This window comes from Takifugu flavidus, chromosome 20 (assembly GCF_003711565.1).
Source record: "Takifugu flavidus isolate HTHZ2018 chromosome 20, ASM371156v2, whole genome shotgun sequence".
Taxonomy (NCBI): Eukaryota; Metazoa; Chordata; class Actinopteri; order Tetraodontiformes; family Tetraodontidae; genus Takifugu; species Takifugu flavidus.
In genome coordinates, this window is record NC_079539.1 from 3,804,089 (window position 1) to 3,826,705 (window position 22,617).

General features: G+C 46.6%; 1 protein-coding gene across 2 annotated transcripts in view; it reads right to left on the bottom strand.

The window, feature by feature from the left end:
- Nucleotides 1-22,617, bottom strand: part of LOC130517272 (netrin receptor UNC5D-like) — a 95,643-nt gene that overhangs the window by 20,627 nt on the left and 52,399 nt on the right. For both annotated transcript variants that reach the window (XM_057019045.1, XM_057019046.1), the window contains exons 2-6: nucleotides 20,563-20,766; nucleotides 8,226-8,369; nucleotides 8,018-8,121; nucleotides 1,504-1,678; nucleotides 633-800 (exon numbers count right to left, since the gene is read on the bottom strand). In XM_057019045.1, coding sequence (XP_056875025.1) covers nucleotides 633-800; nucleotides 1,504-1,678; nucleotides 8,018-8,121; nucleotides 8,226-8,369; nucleotides 20,563-20,766 — 795 coding nt within the window. The remainder of the gene's footprint in view (nucleotides 1-632; nucleotides 801-1,503; nucleotides 1,679-8,017; nucleotides 8,122-8,225; nucleotides 8,370-20,562; nucleotides 20,767-22,617) is intronic.

The following is a 22,617-nucleotide window of genomic DNA, read 5'->3' on the forward strand; positions in this document are numbered from 1 at the left end:
TGAGGAGCAACTGCCATTCCTTAATGTAAAAGTGTCCAGTGTTGATTTTAATTTTCACTGTCTGATGCAGCGCTGTTAGAACAGACGGTGTCATCCCTCCCTGGCTCTGGAGCTGCTGCTGGCGTGACAACCACACCTGTAGACCTGCGTCTCAATCTGGTCCAATCATAAATCCCCCGGCTCGGCTTCCACCCCACTCCGGATCATCTCACTCTTGTTTTTCCAAGATAACCTTGATTGTCTCCTTTGTCCTGGTTGGTTGTAACCACTATCCTGTTCCCTGTCCAAGCCCCAGAGGGAACCTTGGATTGCTCGGCCATGCTGAAAGCTTCTGATCACCTGACCTACTCCGGCCTCTTGCTGTCCGCTGCTGGCTCTGACCTGACCTGCTCTGCTCTCCATTGCTGGGGCCCACCAGCATCTAGGTGGCTTAAACACCCCCCAGCAGTGAATTTGCTGCTCCTGTTGTTCCTGGATCATGTTGGTCTTGAGGGAAATCAAAGGAGCATGGACTGAAACCAGCTCTGAAACATCTTCTAATTGTTATTTTTATTATTGCACGAGGCTGTGCTGGAGACCGAACACCCCCCCACCCCACTCCATGTTTGGATGCAGAGAAACGGAGGCCGTACCTGGACACAAGGTGCTGCAGGTGCTCTTCTGCACAGACATGCCCTCACAGAAGGCTCCTCCGTTGAGAGGCGTTGGGTTGGTGCAGGTGCGCGAGCGTTTCTGCACGCCTCGGCCGCAGCGCACGTTACAGGGAGACCAGTCTGTCCACGATGACCAGCCCCCATTCACTGGTGTGAAAGGACAGAAGGAAAATGGTGTATTCTGTTCTCTCAGAAGGCGACTGCCTGCACAGAGCTTCATCTGAAGTTTATTCAAGAGCATTTCATTTTGGAATAATTGAGCCATCACTGCAAAGATGATCAACGGCGCCCGGATAGGGTTCTTTGATTTGTTGCCTGAAATGCCGTCAGATGACTGACTCATCAGCTCGGTGCCGCCAGATGCCGGCAGGAAATGCAATTGTGCAGCCTTAATGACTGACGGGCCTCAACATTTGGCTGTCAGCATTGATTAGATGAATTTTTAAAGCACCTGCCTGGGAGAAGAAAGATCAGGAAAATAAGCACTCAGATGGAGTGACGTCATTAGCGTTACATCTATTCAAATCTGACAGGTTTCCTTTTGTCGGGGAGGCTGTAAAACCTCCAGAAAGGCCTTTTAAGCGTGCAGTTTTGCAGCACGTGCAAGCTCTTTAGTGCTGGCTTTCACCATTAATAATTAAGCTGTAAATATTGTCCCTGCATGCGTCTCCTTGCTTATGTGCACGAGGGAACACTTGCCATTATCTGCTCATTAGACAGTTGTGTGGTAAGAAAACAACAAAAAAGCCACTAAATGCTGTGAGCGAGCTTTTCCATTAATGACTTCAGGGAGTTGGTGACAGCCTGCAGCGGCCTTTGATGTTGCTGCGCAGTGGTGAGGGTGTCCTACCGTAGACCACGACGCTGGCGGTGGCGCTGCGCCTCTTGGCCACGATGTTGCTGGCCACGCAGGTGTAGTTTCCGGAATCAGACAGCTGGGCCTCGGAGATGACGAGGCTGTGGTCGCCCGTCCTATCGGCGACGCCTTCGGAGACGAGAGCTTCTTCGTTTTTCAGCCATTCCACCTGACACGGAAATCGAACACGTGTTTACCTCAAACTCCTGTTTTTCTTTCTTTAACCTCATCGTGCCGCCGCCGGTCCTGATGCTGATGAAGTGAATTTCTCACGGAGCTGAGGCTAAAATGTTTCGACGCGCTGAACGCTCCATCGGTTCACCGCCAGGACTGAGCATGAGGCTGTTTCCTGAGGGCAGACCTTTAATTCCAGGTTAAAGAATTTTCGTCACTGCCTTGGAGCCAACCTTAAATATTCATCACAGCCAAGTCTCATCTCGTCTACAGTATTTATGGCTCGACAGAAACGTTCTAATTTCCTTCAGAAAATGTTTGACGTGCATGTGACCGTCGCTCAGCTTTTGCCTTCTTTGTCTTTTAGTGAATTATATGAATGTTTTTATGTTGCTTCTGGACATTGAGTGTGGGCCCAGGGTACTGAGATGTCTGCATGCCCACCCATTTTAGTACCTCCCTGTATTTTCTTTTCCTCTCACTGAAATACTTTGTTCCTCTGCTTCCACCCTTCAAATGTCAAAGCAGACAGAGGTCTGAAGGGCTTCTACGGAAGAGGACGTGAGTGACACCCAGGCGGAGCGACCGATGCTATAGATAGGGAGCATCCATTATGATTACCGATTCAGGCTCCGTGTAACGAGCCAAAGAAATAAAGAACTACAAAATAAAGGACGCAGTGTTGATGTTCCGCTTCACGCATGGCTGCCTCTGTAAATTGCTATTAATGTGCCACCGGCTTGAGCTTTTCATTGAGAAAGACGAGCCGGGGCAACGGGGAGCGGGCTTTGATTTATGGCAGCGTATTGGAGGATTAAAAACCCCACCCTACCGAGAGGCGAGCTGTGTCGTGTGTATGATGCGGTTCGCCGGTGGAGGCGTGTGCACGTGTGAGAGCTAGTGGAGGCTATCCATTTGCCAAAGGAACATAACAGCAGCCAACAAACTCTGAGATTGCTTTGCTCTTTCAGAGCGCCCTGGATGAATAAACTGGAGTCGGGAAATCGATAAATCAGGAGTCGTGTTGTCACAAGCATTTTTTCACTCCTCTTTTGAGGAAGTTCTTGATCGTGTGCCTTTTTCCTCCACAGAGTTCATGCTAACCAGAGGAACCACAATAGACATCTGTCACTCCATCAGCGCTCGTCGTCATATTTTATTACAGCTTCAGTGTCTAATGAACCCCTCTGGTGCCATTAGTTTTATTACATCCTCCACAGATGCAGATGCAGTGGCTCCACAGGACTCATCCCTTTTCTATTTGTTGGAGAAGAAATTGTCCAATTTAATAAATCAAAGCTTTCATTTACGATGCAAATATGCACAAATACCTCTGTTTGTAAAGGAGCAGTGTGAAAGATAAGGGTAGAGGAGTTATTCCTGTGTCTGTCTTCTCCTCCCCATACAGGCCTGGTCCTGCTCAAGGGTTCTTCCTGTTAAAAGGCAGATTTTCCTGCCACTGCTGCTTGTTCAGGGCTCAGGCTTGATGTAAAAATTCCTATTCTTGTATATTTGATGTGGAAGGACATGGTGACTTTCCACTTCTCGTCTTCTTCCTGAATTAATGGGCTGGCTGGCACATGTTACCGGGGTGATGGGGGGGGGGGTGATGGGGGGGTGGCAGGTCAGATGATGACGAATAGCAGAAAGGTGAAGGGGGATGTGGGATCAGGATGGTTTATGGCTGAGGAATGAGGAAGGGATGGAAAATGTATTAAAAATGTTCCAGATCGGCGCAAACAAGACTTTTTTGAAGCTGAAGTGACAATTAATCCATCATAAAATATTTTAGTTTAGCTGTGAAAGGTCAATTTATTTAAGGTCAAACTACTTTCTTTAACTCTGCGTGAGGCATTCATTTATCTCCTGAGAAATTTCACACTTTTTCCACAAAAAAAAGAAAAGCAAATGACTTGAGCCTGCAGACAATTAAAAGTGGGGCGGTCACATATCATGTGTTAAAACGGCTGATAATAAATGTACTCCCAACCATTTGTTCACTTTGTCTGTGTAATCAAAAGGGATTTATCAAGAGGTGTCAGAAATCAGACCTGACAGCCGACCGAGACTTAACCATTACGTTGTGCAAATCGAATACATTTACACATTTAGTGAATAATAAATCACCCGAGGAAGCAGGAAATCTAACTGCGTTGCTTGAAGCCAAATTTCAGGCATGTGCCATGTTTGAATTATGTTAAACACATGTTCTTATTGCTGTTTTCTAGTGCACTACAGCAGCCAAAAATAATGAGCTGCAGGGACGCGGATTGTTTTCCCATTAATCAGTTATTTCTAATAGACCACACGTGGTACAAAGTCACAGTTACGCTTTATTACCCTTGAAATGTTATCCAGCAACTCAAACTTTATTAATTGTTCTCCCGTGCATGCAGGACAGCAGCGAGAATTATAGTTGTCGAGTGCAGGGAGTCGGAGGACACGCAGGGGCGACAGAGATGCCCAGAATCTTCTCGCCATCAGTCAACCGAGCCAATGTCAGAGTCCAAATTCAAATTTGGGAAAATGAGCAGATAAATTGAATCAGATTTGCTACAGCTTCCCTCCAGCTACACAGCGGACACGTCATTAGTTGTGCACAAGCGGCTAATGTCTGAGTGCTGGAGTATTAACCGTGGTGCTGCTGACACGTGCTCCGGCCCTGCTTCACACTGCACAAGTTCTGCACGTTATTTTGGGCCCTCTCTCCTCATCATTAATTATTAGAAAACTAACTGCTATGAGTTTAAAAAAAAAAATAAAAAAAAGTAATATGTGCTAAGTCAACTAATGAGCTCTGGCTGCCTTTGCCTCTGTGGAGGTCCATTACTTTTGATATACAGCGACACAAATTTCACGGGCAATTAGTAATTTTTGGGGGCTATTTTTGGTTTAATTCCTCATAATAGAGCAAAAAATATACAGCGTTAGCATTTAGCATTTAGATAGATACTCTGCATGTCTCACTTTCAGTATTTGGGTCTCTACTAAGGTGCATTTTTATTATTGTTCTGTTTTATAAACAGGGTGATTCCACATTTGGGAGGAACCAAAATCAGCCCCTGATCCTTTGGGTCATGAAACAGTAGGAGAGTAGAAAGCGCTGCAGAGTTTTGGCGACGCCCCGCCCGCAGCGCGTCGGCAGAGGCCGTGCAGCTGACCCCTTCACCGCCCTGTCGACCGCCTCAGATTATCTCTCTGATCAGGACCGTTGCGATTCATCTCATTCACAGCCACGGAGGCTGCACGATACATTTAAAATGGCACCTCAACACCCCCTGTACCCTGAGCAGGAAGGAGTGAAGTGGGTTCTAAACGGGCTCCACCTGCTCTCACGTCCTTCTGCAACCCCCACTTTAATACAGTGGCAAAAGTCGTGGTCAGGTGAGGATTCTGAACAATAAAACTTTAGACTGGAAATCAACAGTCTTGTCCTTCATTGTGCGCATCCAGTGGATCGTAAAGCCTTGTTCCTTTTCACGAGACTGTAATTTGCATTCAGCGCCGGTCCCAGAATCCCACCTTTAGGGGGAAGTGATACGAAGATGCAAATGCTGATGAGGAGGCAAAGGCAGGACAGACTCAAATGAGCCTGATAAGCTCATGCCTGGGGAGGACACTGGACGGATTTGCTTAATTGGCAAGATTTGTTCCACTTAGATAGCAACGGGCCAGAAACCGCTGCCCAACCGGACCACACCTCCCACGGCCGTCCAGGCCTCGCGGCCTTCTGCCGGCGGCGCCGTTCTGAGGTGTCAAGGTCGTCACATTGGCAGCCGCAAATTTAAACGGAAACCTGATCCCCCTGCTGTCAGATCCGTGGCCACGGCGGTGTTTGTGTGCTCTCGTCTCGCTACTTCATTTCCATTCCAGAATGCAAATAAAATGAGTTCGTGGCAATTTGAGAGCAGACTTAAACGGCCACCGGGGGACTTGTAAACCAGGCAGCGCAGTCTTTGAGCGTCTGGATGGCTTTGTTTGTCCCTGCACCAGGCCCAGACACTTTATTCCGAAAGCAGATGTAAAAAGTCACATTTGCAATCATTAAATGGAGAGTGGAAGTGACAAGAGGAAAATGAAAAAAAACAAAGCGTGCAGTAGGTTTTGTTCTATCTGATTCAATTATGTTTGAGTTTTATTAACAAGTGCACTTTCCTGGAGCTCACCCCCGCGCTGTCACCCCTCACTCATATGTGGCCTTTTCAAAATGCAATAACAACAGCTTCACACGGAAATCACATTAAATCTACAAACAGCAATCTGACGGCAGCAGAGCCGACCGAACCTTTGTTGTGTCCCTGATTAATCCATTATGCTTATGGGAGAATGCTCAGCCTATTAAAGCTGGATTAATGATCAGAAAGGATATAAGATTCGTTTTATTGCTGTCTCAACGTTAAATCTGTCATAAAATAAAGTCAAAACTCTGAAAGATCATCCCACTATTATTTACTTGAATTTGTCGGGGAAGCATGAATTTTATATTAGAATTAACAAAGAAAGGATAGACGGGTGGTTTACCGGAGTGGAGCAGTCATCAGTGGGGTGCATGGTGGGGGTACGCACCTGACCACTGCTGGACAAGGGAAAGGTTCATTTCAAGCCTGTTTGGCCTCAGTGAGTCATTCCCTCCAACTCATTTGGGATAAAATTTGCACTTTGAAAGTTTCAAACAGTCCTTAAAATGCAATTTGGGACCAAAAAGGAAATAAACGTCACAGAAATCAACACCTACAATCCCTCTCATGCGGGTTTTAAGGTATAAAAGATCTATATATGGGACAAAAATACATCTTCAACATTAGTTTAGCTGAAACATGCGAATACACTGGATACTATATGTTTTCTTCGCTATATTATCAGCTGCAAGCGAAACCACCTGAACTGGATTTATGTTTCTCTCTCGATTCTTTGTGTTTTGGCTTCCTGTGAGCACAGATTATTAGCTCCAGTGCTGCTGGGAAAGTTAAACTGATATTCTTTGGCCTCCACAGCAGGTTAGTAAACCCCCAGCTAGCTTAGCAACAGTAAAAGTCAACAACATGTAGAGAGCTGCAACAAAAGCACATTTTAAGCTGCCGCCAGTAGATTTGGGTCATAAAGCACTGTGCAAAGTCTCAACTGCAGATTTATTCCCTTCTTGTCATTCCAGCACTTATTGTCTGGTCCAGATTTAGCTGAACGCACTCTTCAACAATTTGGGTATTAATTTCCACCAGGATTAGAAGAAAATTGTACACAAGTGCACACGTTAAATAAACATTGTGGCAAAAATAAATACGACTCTGAATATAAATGTGGTTCAACAGATCGTGACCTTAATTCCTTAAACTCCGAGTGTAGCTGAGCTTCGGCTTCCTGTCTGAGCCAGATTTCACAGCGCCGGGTTACGGAAACGGCTTTAACCTCTCAGCAATGTCGAAAGTCATCAGAAAAAAGTACAGCTTCATCCATCCCAAACTCTGAGTATTTCTTTGAGTCAGTGCAGGTCACACTGGAGGGAGTTGGGGTTGTTCCTGCATTATTTACTATGACCATTCTCTTTGTTAGCCCGAGACGCATTAATGAATTCATGAGGAGTTTGATGACCACAATGCATGTGGGAGGCTGGCGGTACACCGATGCTCCATTTGAGCGAGCTAAATCATTAATCACACGCACACGCGTGGAGATAAACACAGTCGCGCCTCGCACGAGTCGACTCTGAAAGACAAAACCACTCGTGCGACCGCCGGGCTACCTGGATGTCCCACCAATCACAGGGACGTGAAGGCAACGCGGGGGAGGGAAGACGCTGCTGGGCCCAAAGCGCCAGAATATTCCTACGTTATTCCCGTCACGCCGTGCGTGTCATTTTGTTGAGTAAATGCAGACCTGCTGGGGCCTTGATACCGACGCCTCTGCCCACTGGACCCTCACAGCACACGCTGATCAATTAGACCCTCCGTGAGCCTCATTTTCTATTCATAGTAAAAATTAAACCGGCAATAAAGGATCCTCTGTTCAGACACTGATAAACACTAGCAGACAGAAGGGAGGCCAACAAGACACGCGTTCATGGCGTATGAATAAGTCATGGCTGTACATGCTTTTACCAGAGAAAGCCGCAGCCGTGCACACACACACACGAGAAAGATCACAAACAGAAGGAGCCTGGGGACCTTCGACCTTTCAGCTGCAGCACTGGTTTATGCATTAAACTGGAAAGGACAGCGCAGAAGTGTACATCGCTGCACAAAAACAGAACAACACTGAGCAGAGCAGACATGTGGCTGCTCCTCTCCAGGCAGAGCCGAAGAAACAGCGACTTGTTTGAAGTGCAGGGCGCCCTCACCTCAGCCACAGGCACTCCCTCTGGGGGACGACAGTGTAGCACAATCATGCCACTCAGAGGCACCTCGGTGCCTTGGGGGTCCTGCTCAAAGTTCTTCCTCAGGTCTAACGGAGAGGAAGAAAAAACTTGAAATGTGCTCCTGCATGTTTACATAAACACAGAAGTTTAATGGAGACTTAAGATCAATGGGGGCATAAAGGTCACTTACAGGCGATTCGCACGGACGCCTTGCGGCTCTTGGAGGTTCCCAGGTGGCTCCAGGCAACGCACAGACACCAGTAATCCTCCGGGCCATGGAAATCTTCCACCTGCTGACGCGACACGTTGATCATCACTTCACGGATTTTCAGCCCTGCGAATGAGAGGGTTGATGCCTCCGATAAGAGAGGGCGATTGGAACAGAGGGCAAAAGAAATTCCCATCTTTTGAGAGTTAACGCAGTTACGCATTGCTGGGAGGAGGAGGAGGATCAGAGGACAGCAGCCAAATCTGCTGGATAAAGAGAGGAGAGAAACGAGGCGTCTTGCTCACCCCCTGGTGGCGACTGCAGTAAATTACAGGAGAATAATTTGGGAAATTGCACCATAGTCTGTAGCAAACCTTTGCTATAGAAATACTCTTCAACAGATGTTCGCTGGGAATGTTTCCCATGGTCGATTGCCATTTTGGGAAAACTTTGCTAAAAATGGTCAGATTGGAAAAAGAAATCTGCACTAAGTGCTTACAACCCCCCCACCTACAGTATATAAACACACACAAATGCTTTCCACCTGATGTTCGAACAATCAACCACATTAACACTCATTTATTCTCCTTTTGAAACACATGAAATGGCTGCAATTAAAAATAAATGCCACATTTAAGCCTTTTCCTGTGACAACCACGTCATCTTTCTGCACCGGGGCTTTGATTTAATGTCACGCAGGTCATTCGCTAATATCTGTATATTGTCTGTGATAATGAGCCGGGCCTGAGATGGGCTTTTTCCGGAGACAAGTGATGAGGATTTAAAAGGCTGGTATTTCAATTAAGCCCGGCCAGAAGAAGAAGATGACAGCTCAGACCATTAACACATGATGGGAGGCTTTATTGGTTATCTGAAATTGCAGCTTTCAGCCAACAAATGGGATGGCAGAAACCTGAAATTCGCTGAAGGAACTCGGAACGGATCTATTAATATGCGCGTGCAGCAATACAGCCGGCCATTGTTTGATTTCAGATTTTCAACCTCATCACTTTTCGCGGCGCACAATTAAGAATGCGCAGAAGTGGGGAATCGGGGAACGACAGTAACGAACGATTAACCCCTTCATGGGAAAGGACGGGTGCGCCCTGGTGGGGAGAGGGTGCCGCAGAAACGGCGTAAAACACCCGAGTTGCATGGCGTCGACAGTAAAAACGGGAGCAGCTGGAGCAGAGTGCATCCTGCCATTAATCACAACGGTCGCATTTAATACAACCTAATTATACGTTAAGGTGGCGCCAAGTTTAATTCCATTTGTAACTCTTGCTGACTGGTTGATTTATTGACGTCTTTTGTTCTAAAACAAGGAGCTGTGCAGTGACTGTGTGGGAGAAATAGGTTGGTTTACACAGACAAAGCACACACACACACACAGATGGTGTATACAGGTGTATTATATGTGTAGTGGATGGCATTCTGGGAAATTTAATACAAGTCTTTCCACTGTGGGAGGGCAGGAAGGGAAAAGGGGGAGGAAATTGCGGCAGCCAGACAAAGAGAAAAGATGGAAACTCGACAAAGGAAGGAATCAAACCCTGCACGTGGAGCTGTAGGTAGTACAGCCTCGAAAAGAATGTATGAAATGACTGATTGTGCACCGGTGCGCCGTCTTGACGCCACCCAGCTGGCTGGCTCTTTGTGCCTTGCTATGACAGCTGTGAGGCCTAGACGGGTGTGGGTCTTTACAAATGATGTCCAATCAAGAGAATTTAGCACAGGTGGACTCCAATCAAGATTAAGAAACTTCCAACGGCCTGCAAAGCTAAAGTTCGAGGGTCGAAGGGTCATTCGAACAAACAGCTTGTTAAAATGTAGCTTCCTAACCACTCGGGACGGTTAATTAGACTCTGTTTTTCAATCATGTGTGAATATTGCAAATTCAGGAGGTTATTCAGCGTAACAGAGGCCTTTGATGCTGTGCACATCCTTAACCTGCTACATTAGGACAAAGAATCTGCTCTAGCCTCACTGACAAGGACACTGTGTTTACTGTCCCTGCTGAAGCCGTCTGCTCAGCTGAGTGCTCTTTATGTACCTGCTGCAGCGAGAGCTCTTCATGTGCATTAGCAGTAACTCAAAGCATTGATGAGGCCATAAGAGCGCTTTATTAACAACGGCAATGAGTAAAATATAGGCCCGCGCTGAATTCTGCCACCGACTGACACTGAAGGCAACACTATTAAACCTGACTTCTGCTCAGTTGCGTCCACTTCCAGAGGACGGCTGGACTGTGAACTGGTGTTCTGTACAGCTGACAGGTCCTGCTTAGCAACACCTCTCACAGCAGCTGTTTAAATTCACCCTAAAGCTTCGTCTCCAGCGACTTATTGCTTAATTACGCGGGCCTGCTCGTGTCGAGGAGTCTTCTCTCTGCAGGCTTTAGCGCGGAGCAGACAGCAGCTTAGACATGGGCTGGGATTAAATATAAACTAATAATGTGAAATGAAAGGTTATCACAGCCAGCCTAATGAAGTAATGTAAAACAGGAAGAAGCTCTGAAGGAGGCGTAATCCTCCACAATAACCGTCTCATCTTGTGTACAACAAACACGGGCCACTCCATCTACCCCTCAATTTCCTAAATTAGAGACTTGAATCAGCGCGCTTGATTAGGCGAGAGGGATGCCGAATTACTGGCAGAAATATGAAAACACAAAGAAGGGTGGGGAAATCTGCCATCACATTAATGGAAAGTGGGAGTTTACGACCCTCTACTTGGGCCTAATGAATCAAGGTGGGGGCATTATGAAGGAAACGTGCACGTAGCATCGGGTTGGTTTGCTCTTCTATGGTGCCTTTAGGGACCTTTGGGAAAGTCAGTGAAAGGAAAAACGAATGTATCTTTGCAATGCAAGATGCTGCTGTCATGTCAAAAGCGCAAGATTAAAAAAGTGACCTCCTTATCTACTTTATTAGTGATTAAACCAAGGAAACTGAAGAATAAACCACAGTTTGCTTGTGTTTGCAGCAGTTTCGTGCCGTGAGCTGACAAACTGACTCACGGCCGTTTCCGAAGGCCGTTTGCTTGTTTTTATTATTTCTCGTCTGCCACAAAGTGGGAACATTTATGACCGCCGTGCTAAAATAACATAAGGAAACAAAAGAGATGCTTTCCATTCCATTTCATGTTACAATGCGACCGCGGAAACATAAATGCCTTCAGCAACACACCACAGCTGAATAGAAGACTACATTAGCATGGGCCGCTGCCGTGTGATTGTTTCTTTTAATATTGGAGCCATTTTTTTTCGTTTCGCTTCTGTGAATTCTCTTGCTCTTATATTTAATGTACACCACCATCGCAGGGATATAGCCAGTACAGAAATGGATCTGCAGTCTTTTTTTTCATGGGGGGGGTTATATTTTATTCATCAGTGCTGTAATTGTAACGTTCAAATGCAACCTTTCATTAATGCAGCTGCCATGGAAGGAAAAGCAATATTTAATAATATGCAAACATGATTAGAAAAGATTTCTGGGATGTTCAAGCGTGTGTCATGTGCAGCATTTGGGACTGGGAGTCATTGTTGCTGGTTTGTTTGTCAAAGCGCTCTGATCCCCCTGCAGCCTGTAATCACTTGCATTGACACCGCGCTGCAGAAATTATCCAACAACTACTCGCTCACGTTGTCATCATCTGGCCATTTTTCTGCATTTCACAACACACACAGCCTTTCGGCTGCCTCTGATGTCTTTGCTTCGGGCTGCTGCCAGTGGCTCTTGACAGAGCGCCACAGAGCACCGGCAAAAGACCCAAACGAACCCGAAAAACCTCAGGACTTCTGTTTAATCATCCGCTTGACTACAGCCGACAATATAACCGCTATAATGGAGACGGGCTGTACCACGTAGACATCCCATAAACACACAGAAACATCCCATAAACACACAGAAACATCCCATCAACACACAGAAACATCCTATTTACATATTATGAATGATGCCACCATCCATCCACCATCCATCCTCCATCTATCATCCATCCGTCCATCCATCCACCATCCGTCATCCATCCATCCATCCACCATCCATCCATCCACCATCCACCATCCATCATCCATCCATCCATCCCCCATCCATCCATCCATCCATCCACCATCCATCCATCCATCCACCCATCATCCACCATCCATCATCCATCCATCCATCATCCATCCACCCATCCATCCATCCATCATCCATCCATCCATCCACCATCCATCATCCATCCACCCACCCACCCATCCATCCATCATCCATCCATCCATCCATCCATCCATCCATCCATCCATCCATCATCCACCCATCATCCACCATCCATCCATCATCCATCCACCCACCCATCCATCATCATCCATCCATCCACCCACCCATCCATCCATCCATCCATCATCCATCCATCCATCCATCCATCCTCCATCCATCCATCCCCCATCCATCCATCCCCCATCCATCCATCATCCATCCACCCCCCATCCATCCATCCATCATCCATCCACCCCCCATCCATCCATCCATCCATCCACCCACCCATCCATCCACCATCCATCCATCATCCACCCACCCATCCACCATCCATCCATCCTCCATCCATCCATCCCCCATCCATCCATCCATCCATCCATCATCCATCCACCCACCCATCCATCCATCCATCATCCATCCACCCATCATCCATCCATCCATCATCCATCCACCCACCCACCCATCCCTCCATCATCCATCCACCACCCATCCATCCATCCATCCATCCACCCATCCACCCATCATCCATCCATCCATCCATCCACCCATATCCCTGAACACAACAGTGTGTGGTCTCTTTCATGGCTACTTGAGGTACTGGAGACAGAATCTATGATAGAAATGAGTAATAAAGGCAAAACAAAAGTCCAATCTGGGATGATCTGATATGAGACTTAGTAGATTGAATAATGATTGATAAACAGAGAGACATTAAAGATTTATAGTGCAATGAGTCTTCAGTTCCTGAGTCCTTTTATGATCACAATTATGGGACAAACCGATCAATACTTGATGTCACTGTCTGAGGACTGAAATCAATCATGGGGCCGTCCCTACGTGGTGACGGGCCCTATAGATCCCCACTCCCAATCAAAGCGTTAAAAATCCAAAATTAATCTGTCAGAGCTGCTCGGCTGCTGCAGCTGTTGCGGCGTCCCAGATCAAATAAATGTCTCCCGTTTAAGCAGAGAGAAAAGTTTAAAATATGGGTTCAAGCTTCGCTGATCCGAAAAAGGAGAATATTTTGGGGGAATGACAGAAAAACACTGCTGAATGATGGCAGTGATGCTGGCAGCCTTTAGGAAGCTGCAGCCGGCCATCTGTCAAACCCTGTTTCATGTTTTGTTTACTCGCTTTATTTTCATATATTTATGGCACCGATGTCCAAGTTAAATGTGCTCAGAATACGATGTTTACGGCACTTTGGCTGTGTCATTTTGGCGCCGGGCTCGAGTTGGGTCGTTCCCAGCTCTGCCCCATTGTCTTCCCTTTGGCCGGGTCCACAAGTCGGCCCAAATGGAATCAGCCGGGACCTGCTACAAGTGGTTCAGGGCCGATCTGGACAGATGCGGCTCAGCTGGGCTCAGGGGGACTCGCGTCGCTGCTATCTCCGAGGGGAGGATTGTCAGAATTCTGTTCGTCTGAGGGATTCTCCAGCTGCGGCTGTTCACATGGAGGCTGAGGGTGGAGGTGAAGGGATGGAGCCTCGGGAGAGCGTCTGGCTGATGTCGGCTCGGCTCCCAGGGAACGTCTGCGCGAGGCGACGTCGCGTCGAGCAGCTCGGCGTGTGGAGGCTGCCAGGGCCGGCTCGGGGGTCCGACGCAGACGAAAACCTGCCAGACAAGCAGAAGAGGCTCCCAGCAACATCTTCCGCCTGGTCACAGCTGTGTGTCACACCGAGTCCTGGACATGGGGGGGGGTTGTTCAACGCATATGTAATTCAAGCGTTAAAACGCCGCAGCCGTTGCTCTCGTGTTTATCTGGAAACAGCACAGGGAGCAGCTTCAAGTGGGCGTCCTCTGTGAGCTGCTTCATCTGCACCACTTTCCTTAGCTAATAGCAGAGGAGACAGAGGCTCCCAGGCTTCTCCCGTTCCCTCCGCAGCCCCCACATCTTCTTTTAGGTTGAGGGTTGACGTCTGCTTGATAGTATCTCGGGACCGGCGAGGATCATAATACCGGAGTCCGTCTTTGTCGCAGCGTGGAAGGGACAGATATCCGTACTTCCTCTCTCCACCCAGTATTCAGCTCTATCTCTTCATCGCTGAATATGCAGAGGCAGCTATCCTCTTCTTCTGGAGACGACCGCGACGGTGTCCGTTTTCAGCCCCTCTTTCACACCCTCTACCCCTCCTCCTCTCCATTTCCAATGTCCTCCTTCTCTCCTCTTTGTGTTATCTCACTATCAGGGTATCATTCTTTCAGCTGAAGCTTATACCCACAGATATCCCCTCTGCTCCCCCTTTCTCTCTGCTCTTCTTTCACCTCATCCTTCACAAATCTCTTCAGTTCTATCACTCATTTCAATAAAAAAAGGAATTTTCTTCAGTTCAGTCTCAGTCAGCTTGGCCTTTATGGCTAATTCAAAAATATATAAAATGGAAATTGACTGTAATAGGAGCTTCATTTGCATGAAAATAAAATGAATCCAGAAAACAGCAACAGGATTTATCTGCTGACATACATGCTGGAACTCTGATGGAACACAGCTAGAATTGCTGTAGAAACCAAAGAGCAGCTCCAGCTATTACCCAATTTGCAGCATCGGGCAGAAAATGTGATCACCTTTAGAAAAAAAAAGAAAAGAAGATTGCCGTTTGATTCTTTTTAAAGCTAAACTCTCCACACCTCGAGGAGTTCAGCACAGCACAGCAATGCAAAATGGTGGGGGTCATTAGAAAAAGTGCAACCCGACAAAAACTGCTGAGACCAAAATGCCGCAGAGTTTTGACTGAGATCGCTCTGCTCAGAATCTGGGGTCGCCTCTGGCCTCAGATGTGACTTGGGTCGATCTGAAGCCACAGCCGGAACTTGTTAGCAGGCAAGACGACGTACTTATTAGAATCCACCTGTCTGACGAAAAGAAACCCCAGCTATATGTGACTCGGGTTAGCCTTTTTCACCACCCTGGGAGCAGTATTACAATATTCATGGTGTGAATTCAAGGTGTGAATTACCGGTACTCTCTGGAAAACAGCACTCTCCACTTGTGTTTATGCAGGCCAGCCACCACTGCCTCCGTGTTTCATGGTTCACGTGAGGGAAGCAACCTGAGTGCTAAAAGGAGCGAACACAGATATTTATGATGCTTGTAGAGACGGAGTTAGGTAAAAACCGTCAATAGGTGGGAAAAAACAGGCTTCAGAAGCTTATATCTACACCTTCTCCTTCAATATATTCAGAATACACATATGGAAAAGACAGAACTGCCACGAAAATGAGAGGGGGAATATTTCAGGATGCCGGTCTGATAAGATACAGCAAATTCAATTCCACTCCCCAAATCTGAATCAACAGATGTGGAGTGCAGTAATAAACAGCTCGCCGGCCAACCATTACGCTCCCTCGCTTCCCTCGGCTCTGCCGTTCTCTGCGGAAAATCACAGAAATGGAGCCGAGCTCGGTGAGAGGGGGGAATTACGGAGGGGGAAATATGTACGTTCACACACACGGCTGATTTGTGAGTGGACAATTGTGCGGTGCCGTATTAGAAACACACAGCGCATACGTCAAAACCCGCTCATGCAGTGAATTTATAACAAGCCTAATTACCCAGTGGAATTTGCTTATGATACAATATAAAGTAATTACAGATCCGGTGTCAACACCATGGATGATTAACAATTCATCTTTTCCCATTCTTCCTTCGCAGTGTTTGAAAAAGGGGAATAATGTGGTGAATTTCTTCTTTTTCAAGTAGGTGTACACTTAAGAATTCCAGCATTGTAACATATGCATGAAAACTGTGTAGAAGAACTTTAATATGCAGGGAACTAAATGATCTTCTTCTAAACCAAATCAAGTTAATTTGGTGTCCGACCCTGAACTACCACGGCTGTAGAACCCTGCAGGTACATCATGAGAGGGATAATTGAAGAGTCACAGGTTGGAGTGTGGAACCACCGACTCGGCACTGCTGGGAATGTGAAAGTGTTGAAATAATGTAAAGACGACAGCGCAAAGGGTGTTTTTATTCATTAACCTGAATGATGCTCCTGCCGCTCCACGTAATCCACTGACATTGTGCTTCCGTGCAGTTTCCAGCTTTACACATTATCCACTTTCTGCATGTGACATCCAGAAATAACCTTTAATTGAACTGCTTGGTTTAGCTAGCTGAACCACAGACGTGAATCTCTACAGATAATGATGGATTCATTCAAGAAGAACAGATGGAAGATGTGACGCTGCTCCACAGTGGGATTTTAGATTTAGCTGACACCAGAAAGGTAACTAAAACCACATTTACTGAGCTCATGGACCAACCTCAAATCTTCCTCTATGTTTACAAAGATCTTTTAAGGGAAAAAGACTCAATTACAGGAGTCTTTGTGTGAGGGATTTCTTTCAGAGTAAACCCTCCTTTTCACATAGATGATCTTTGAATCTGATTCTTGAGGGTCGGTTCCACTCTCTTGTAAATGACACTGAAATCAAGAAAGAAATGAAGGAAAAATGGATTTTTCCACTATATTTAATGGGCTGAATGTTTTCTTCGTTCACCTAAAACAGGTGAAAACCTATTAGAACCATGTCTGTAGTTTTAAACTTTATATTCACACCCGGAAGGTGACAAGTAAGATTGTGATAATGAAAATCTGTCTAAGGAAATACAGCTCTTTTGTGTGCAGTTTCAATTGGAATAATTAAACAAAATGACTCAGCAGCAACTGAAGAAGTTAACTGGAGGATGTGTTGAAGTACCTGTCAAACAGAAATCCAGTAAATATCAAACCAATCTTATAAAGCAATTAAGCGTGTTTCAAATATGAAATCATATTACAAGCACCAGCTATTACAAAAGGGTTTGCAGGTCAAGCACAATGGGATGTAATGTGTCACGGACGGATGCATCTACGGTACATAAACGCAGCAGATACTGCTGTGCCTCGTTATATTCACGTCCACAAAAAGTGCACCACTTAAAGCTGATTTTCCTACTTGGAAACACGCTCTTGTCTCTGTAAGCGAGCCATTTCCAAACTGCCACTCTGATTGCCGCTGTTGTTCAGAAGAAATGGGACCAGTAATGAGAGCAGCTGAGAGGTCTAATGCCTGCTGCTGCCTCGGCTCGCGGAGGCGAATATTCAGCCAGTTACCGTACAGATGTGCGTGTATAAACACTGCGTGTTTTATAGCGGGGAAAGGACAGCGGAATTCTTCAAGCCAGAACTATGTGAATATTGTGTCAGTTTCTAAGAAGCTTGTGGCAACAGCACAGAAAGTTGTGTAATGGATATTGTCTTCCTTCCGGTCCCTCTCTCCTTTGCTCTGTCTCCTGGAAGGCACATCTAAGCTACCAACAAATTGCTAAGCTACCACGTGTGCCCGGGCCATGTCCGCCTTTGGATAGCGTCTCCGAGGGCCCTGTCCTCAGCCTTCCAGCCCACAACGTGGCCAAATAATGTGAGGCCACGTGTTGTGGAGTCTGTCTGCATTTAATTCACAGCTTACTGCTTTAATAGTCGCAGTGTTCTGCTCCCCGCTGAAGCCAGAGGCCATGCTAGGCTATAACAGCAAAGATACAGCTGTTCAAGGGCCTCCTGCTGATGTAGCTGGATGAGCAGCCGGGAGTGCCTCAGCTGAGCCCCAGTGTTGGTCTTCCCGGCCCGGTTCTGCTACTTTCAAAGCTTTTCGTGAATAGACGCTGCCAACCACAGATATTTGGCAAAACCCGGGTCGCGTTCCCAGAAATCCCCTCTATCCTGTCGCTCTTGATGTTAAGAGATTTGAGCAGCAAAGCCTCACATCTTTATGCTGGGGACCCTAGCACGGTATGATAGAGCAAACACTCTGAATGAAGCGGATTCATTTAAAATTTAATAGCCTGGGTGTGCAGGGAACACAGGGTACCGAGGTGATACGATATGTGGAACGTAGTCACAAAAGAGGACACTAAAGCTATAAACTGGCTTACGACATGACATTTATTGTCTGTGTCAGACACTGACACTAACACTTTGAACAACTAAAGCTGCAAATGCAAACCCTCTAATACACAAGCTAACGTGTCTTAAATTAGCGCATTGCATTATTTTTTCAAATTCCAGAAAGAATAGACAAAAGAAGCTTGTGAAGGTTGCAGCAGAGACTAGAATAAATTGACCACACTTCACTTTTATCCATGTCGGCAACGGCAACAGATGAAACCGCTCCAAAAGCAGAAATAAAATGAGGCAGGAGAAACAAAATAAGGCTTGTTTGGAGCTGATATGAAAAAGGAACGTGAAATTGACTGGCAGCTAAACGTAATCTTTCTCTCGCTGCGTGTGAATCATACATTAACGAGGCTTTTTTCTTTTAAACGTTTGAAGCCGCTGAGAGGAGGCTCTTGGAGCATGTAATCAGTTAGAGCGAGTGTGGGCTGTGAAAGAGCGCCAGGTCTGGAGTCCTTAAAACTATCTGATACTGGCATTATTCTAGGAATATTACCTTCTCCTCCCGGTTTTGTCGCCGTGCCAGAGGGACGTCTGTGCAAAACTCCATGAAAGTTTATCTGCTACGCTGAAGCACCGAACAGGTGTGTCTGTTTATGCACTCCCAGATGTTTTCGGCCATTCGAATGATCAGCGACGGAGCGAAATCGCTTCCTGGTGGGTGCCGAATGCCTTGTAGGACATTTTTGGCAGCACAGGCGGTTGCAGCCATTTGCTCACGGTGACTATTTAAGGCAGTTCTCCACGCTTGGCCTTTGCCTCCTGATGGTCTGTTTACGCTGCGTCCTTGATATTTCCCACCATATAAATTGCAAGATTGTACATTTTTGAGGAGCAGGTTGTAAAATGTGTTTCTAGGCTGTCAGATACTGATGTTATGAGTTGGGAGGCCAGGCTGGCTTCCAGCTCAACGCGTCACTTGGAATCACAATTACTGTGACATGTCCTGGCTGGCTAAATTGTAAGATACCAGCACTGCTGAATTTTTAACATGCTCTCATTTTTAACTTTTACCCTCCTCGTGTCACAGAAACAAGGCTTCTGTATCTTTTTTCCCCCTCATTTCTGTCCTGGCGGAAATGGATACAAATGGCCGTAAAGAGCCAGATGGGAGCGGAGTGCTACGAATCCAGACTGGAGGTCGTAAAACTTTAGAGGTCCATTGTTAACTCTGGGGGAGATTGATGGGGGTTGTGTGACACCAGTGTTAGGGATTCAGTAACGCTGAATCCAGGCTTCAAGCGAGGAGTTGTGCAGACCTGGGACATAATTAAGACGTCTGGTTCTGTGTTCCTCACCTCCCAGTCCGCGTAAAAACCAGAACGGCACATTCGAAATATTGTGCCTCTCTGAATTCAGCAGTTTCAACAGCCTATTGCTTTATTTTTCCCTTAACGTTTGCGGTATAAACAACCGAATTCTCGGGATACAAGAGCACGGTGAGTTGATGCAATGGAACAAAAACATATAAAAGAGATTTCTAAAATAAGGATCGTTTTTTCGCTGCTTCCTTCTGTGTTGAAACAACAGAAAAATTGCATTTCAGCAGGTTGCATCAGTTAGAGCCTTGCAGAGTACAAAGCCGAACATGCCGGCGCCTTCCGTGGTCTGACAGTGTCAGCTCGGTTCCATATACGATAGGACTCCCACGCCTATATTCGCAGGGCTGCGCCTCGCTGCGGGCTCTGTCATAAAGCCATTTGCAAAGTTCATTCTGAGGCATTCAGCCTTCACATCGGGGTTGTGGATGCTCCGCTCTTTCATCAAACTGGTGGGAGGAGATTTGGCGCGTCTGCAGATCTGAGTGGAACGTATACATCTATGCTGCCCGTGTTCCAGCCGGGGAGAATCACGACCATTCAATCTGTCACGCAATATGTCATGTGCAAGGTAATCCCAACAGGTGTGCTACGGTGTGCTCTTAATTACAGACATAAGAGGAAATAACTGGAGGTGGTAGCACCCACGACGCCTCTCAAGAAGAGGCTTATTACAAAGAAAATGGCCCATTTTGGATTTCTAATGAAGTAAAAAGACAGGAAGGAGCTGCAGTTTACAGAAAGTTGATGCACAGGATGTCACCACGCAGCGGTCAGTCGGTTTCTTTTCCTCTGCCTGACAGATAATTCTGTTCCTGCTGTACCTGTCTGCAGGTCGGTGTGCTCCTGAGACATGTGCTGGCTCTGGTGGACCCACTCGCCGTTGCATTTGAAAAAGATTTGAAGAGCAGGAGCTTGACAGCGGAGCTTGATGGGATTGCTCTTGATGATGTAAGCGTCCACGGGCTCCTCCAGGAAACGGGGCAGAGTCACGGTGTGGCCGTGCTGCTGGGCTTCGCCCCGGGGACCTGAACGATGGAGACATTTAGAGTCAAACTGGAGTCAAACCAGAGAAACAAAAAAAGAATCAATAAGACATTGCAGCCGTATATCAGGTTTAAGCTATTTCCCCATTTCTCCCCCCTCAAAAAACCTGCAGTTGAGCTGCGTAGTCTTCAATACACACACACACACACACACACACACACCACACACACACACACACACAACACACACACACACACACACACTCTTTCTGGACTGCCCTTTGTCTCCCCTTTCCTTACGCTATCATTCATCGTCTCCGGCTACGAAACCAGACCCAAATGGCTGCCATTACTCCTTGGAGAGACGTTGGGCTCACAACAAATTGCTGTGGAGCAAAGTTTGAGAGATAATGCAGCTGAGCAGCAACATCCCACAGTGCGCTCTCTCAGCCCACCTCACAACAACTGCATTTACATGCTGGGAACTGTGGTGGACTGCAGTAAAAAACAACAAAGTCAGGCAGCATGAAGGAGGTCTCTTAAGGGCGTGGCAGCGCACTCATTTCTGAAATGTATGTGTTACACGTGCACGATGTGCTTGATTAGTAACATTCCGATCAGACCGTACTGAATTGGCTGCCCAATCTTGACCAGTGGGCATTTCATTAGCGGGCAGTTCCTGGAGGATGTAAATATGATCGGTGATTGACAACAGGAGCCAAATGGCAACAAGGACGACGGAATTCTCAACGCCGCCTCGCAAAGTTGACACGTTTTTAACTTCCGTAATGGCCGGAGTTTGAACACTCCGCAGAGACGTATTAAAGCAGTGAAGGAGAACAACAGGATAACGCCACCGTGCTGATCGGAGGTGTGTTCCAGGCAGCACATATTTGGCTTCCTCTGAAGCTCTGCAAGTGTAATTACACTCTGACTAATCCCCCCCCCAGTTTGCCGGAGCCTCTTCCATGCACGTGTAAAGGGTTTAGTAAAGTAAACTATCCCGTGCGCACCCTCGGCTGATCCTCAATGCACACTGGGCGCATCTCCACAGTGATGGTGGTACCTGTAAAACCTCCATCAGGATTAGAGACCCCACTCTCTTCCTCTCTCCTGCTCTGCAGCTCCTCTAATCCTCCCACCTCTCCTGCTGGATGTCTTCTGATTGAGGGGAGAAGATAAAAAAGGTTTCCCGGCTGGGAAAATCACAGCACTCGGGCGGCGTTCCTTTGCCGTTGCGCGGCACTTTCGCGTTCCCTTCCTGGTTCCTGGAACTAATGCTGAGTGAGAAGACATGCTTTTAATTTCAAAATGACTAGCCCCAGGCAGGCTTTTCTTGGTCTGTGCGCTCCAATTTGCTTTGCATACAGAGTGGCGACATGCTGCGTTTTGTGTTGTGTTGATGGATGCAACAACGCCGACGTGATAGATGGGAGCGTGAATACACAAACAAACAGGCGTCAAAGAAACCCCACGACCTTTGTTAAGCCAAAAGCTATGTCATGGTCTCATCAGTCCGGTAAAAGAAACTGGCATTTTATGAAGCACAGTTAATATTCGTGGATCTATAATATCCCAGTCAATGCTGCACGCGACCTTCTTGAATAAAATACTTGCTGAGAAGCAATTAAATGAGATCTACTGATAATATTTGGCCCCCCGACATTAAAAAATCACCAGTTGAGTATCACCATGAATCTCGAAACAGTAATATATCCGATTCCTTAGGATTTTATGGCAATAATTATTTATCACTGTATCATTTATGCAGCTCTTTTGAAATAATTTCACGTGTTACTGTTAAAATGGTTACCCAACGCTATCGCAACATCCCAGTACAGCATACTGGCTACTGGTTGGCCATGATGAGCCCAGCGAGAGTGAATATGCAGA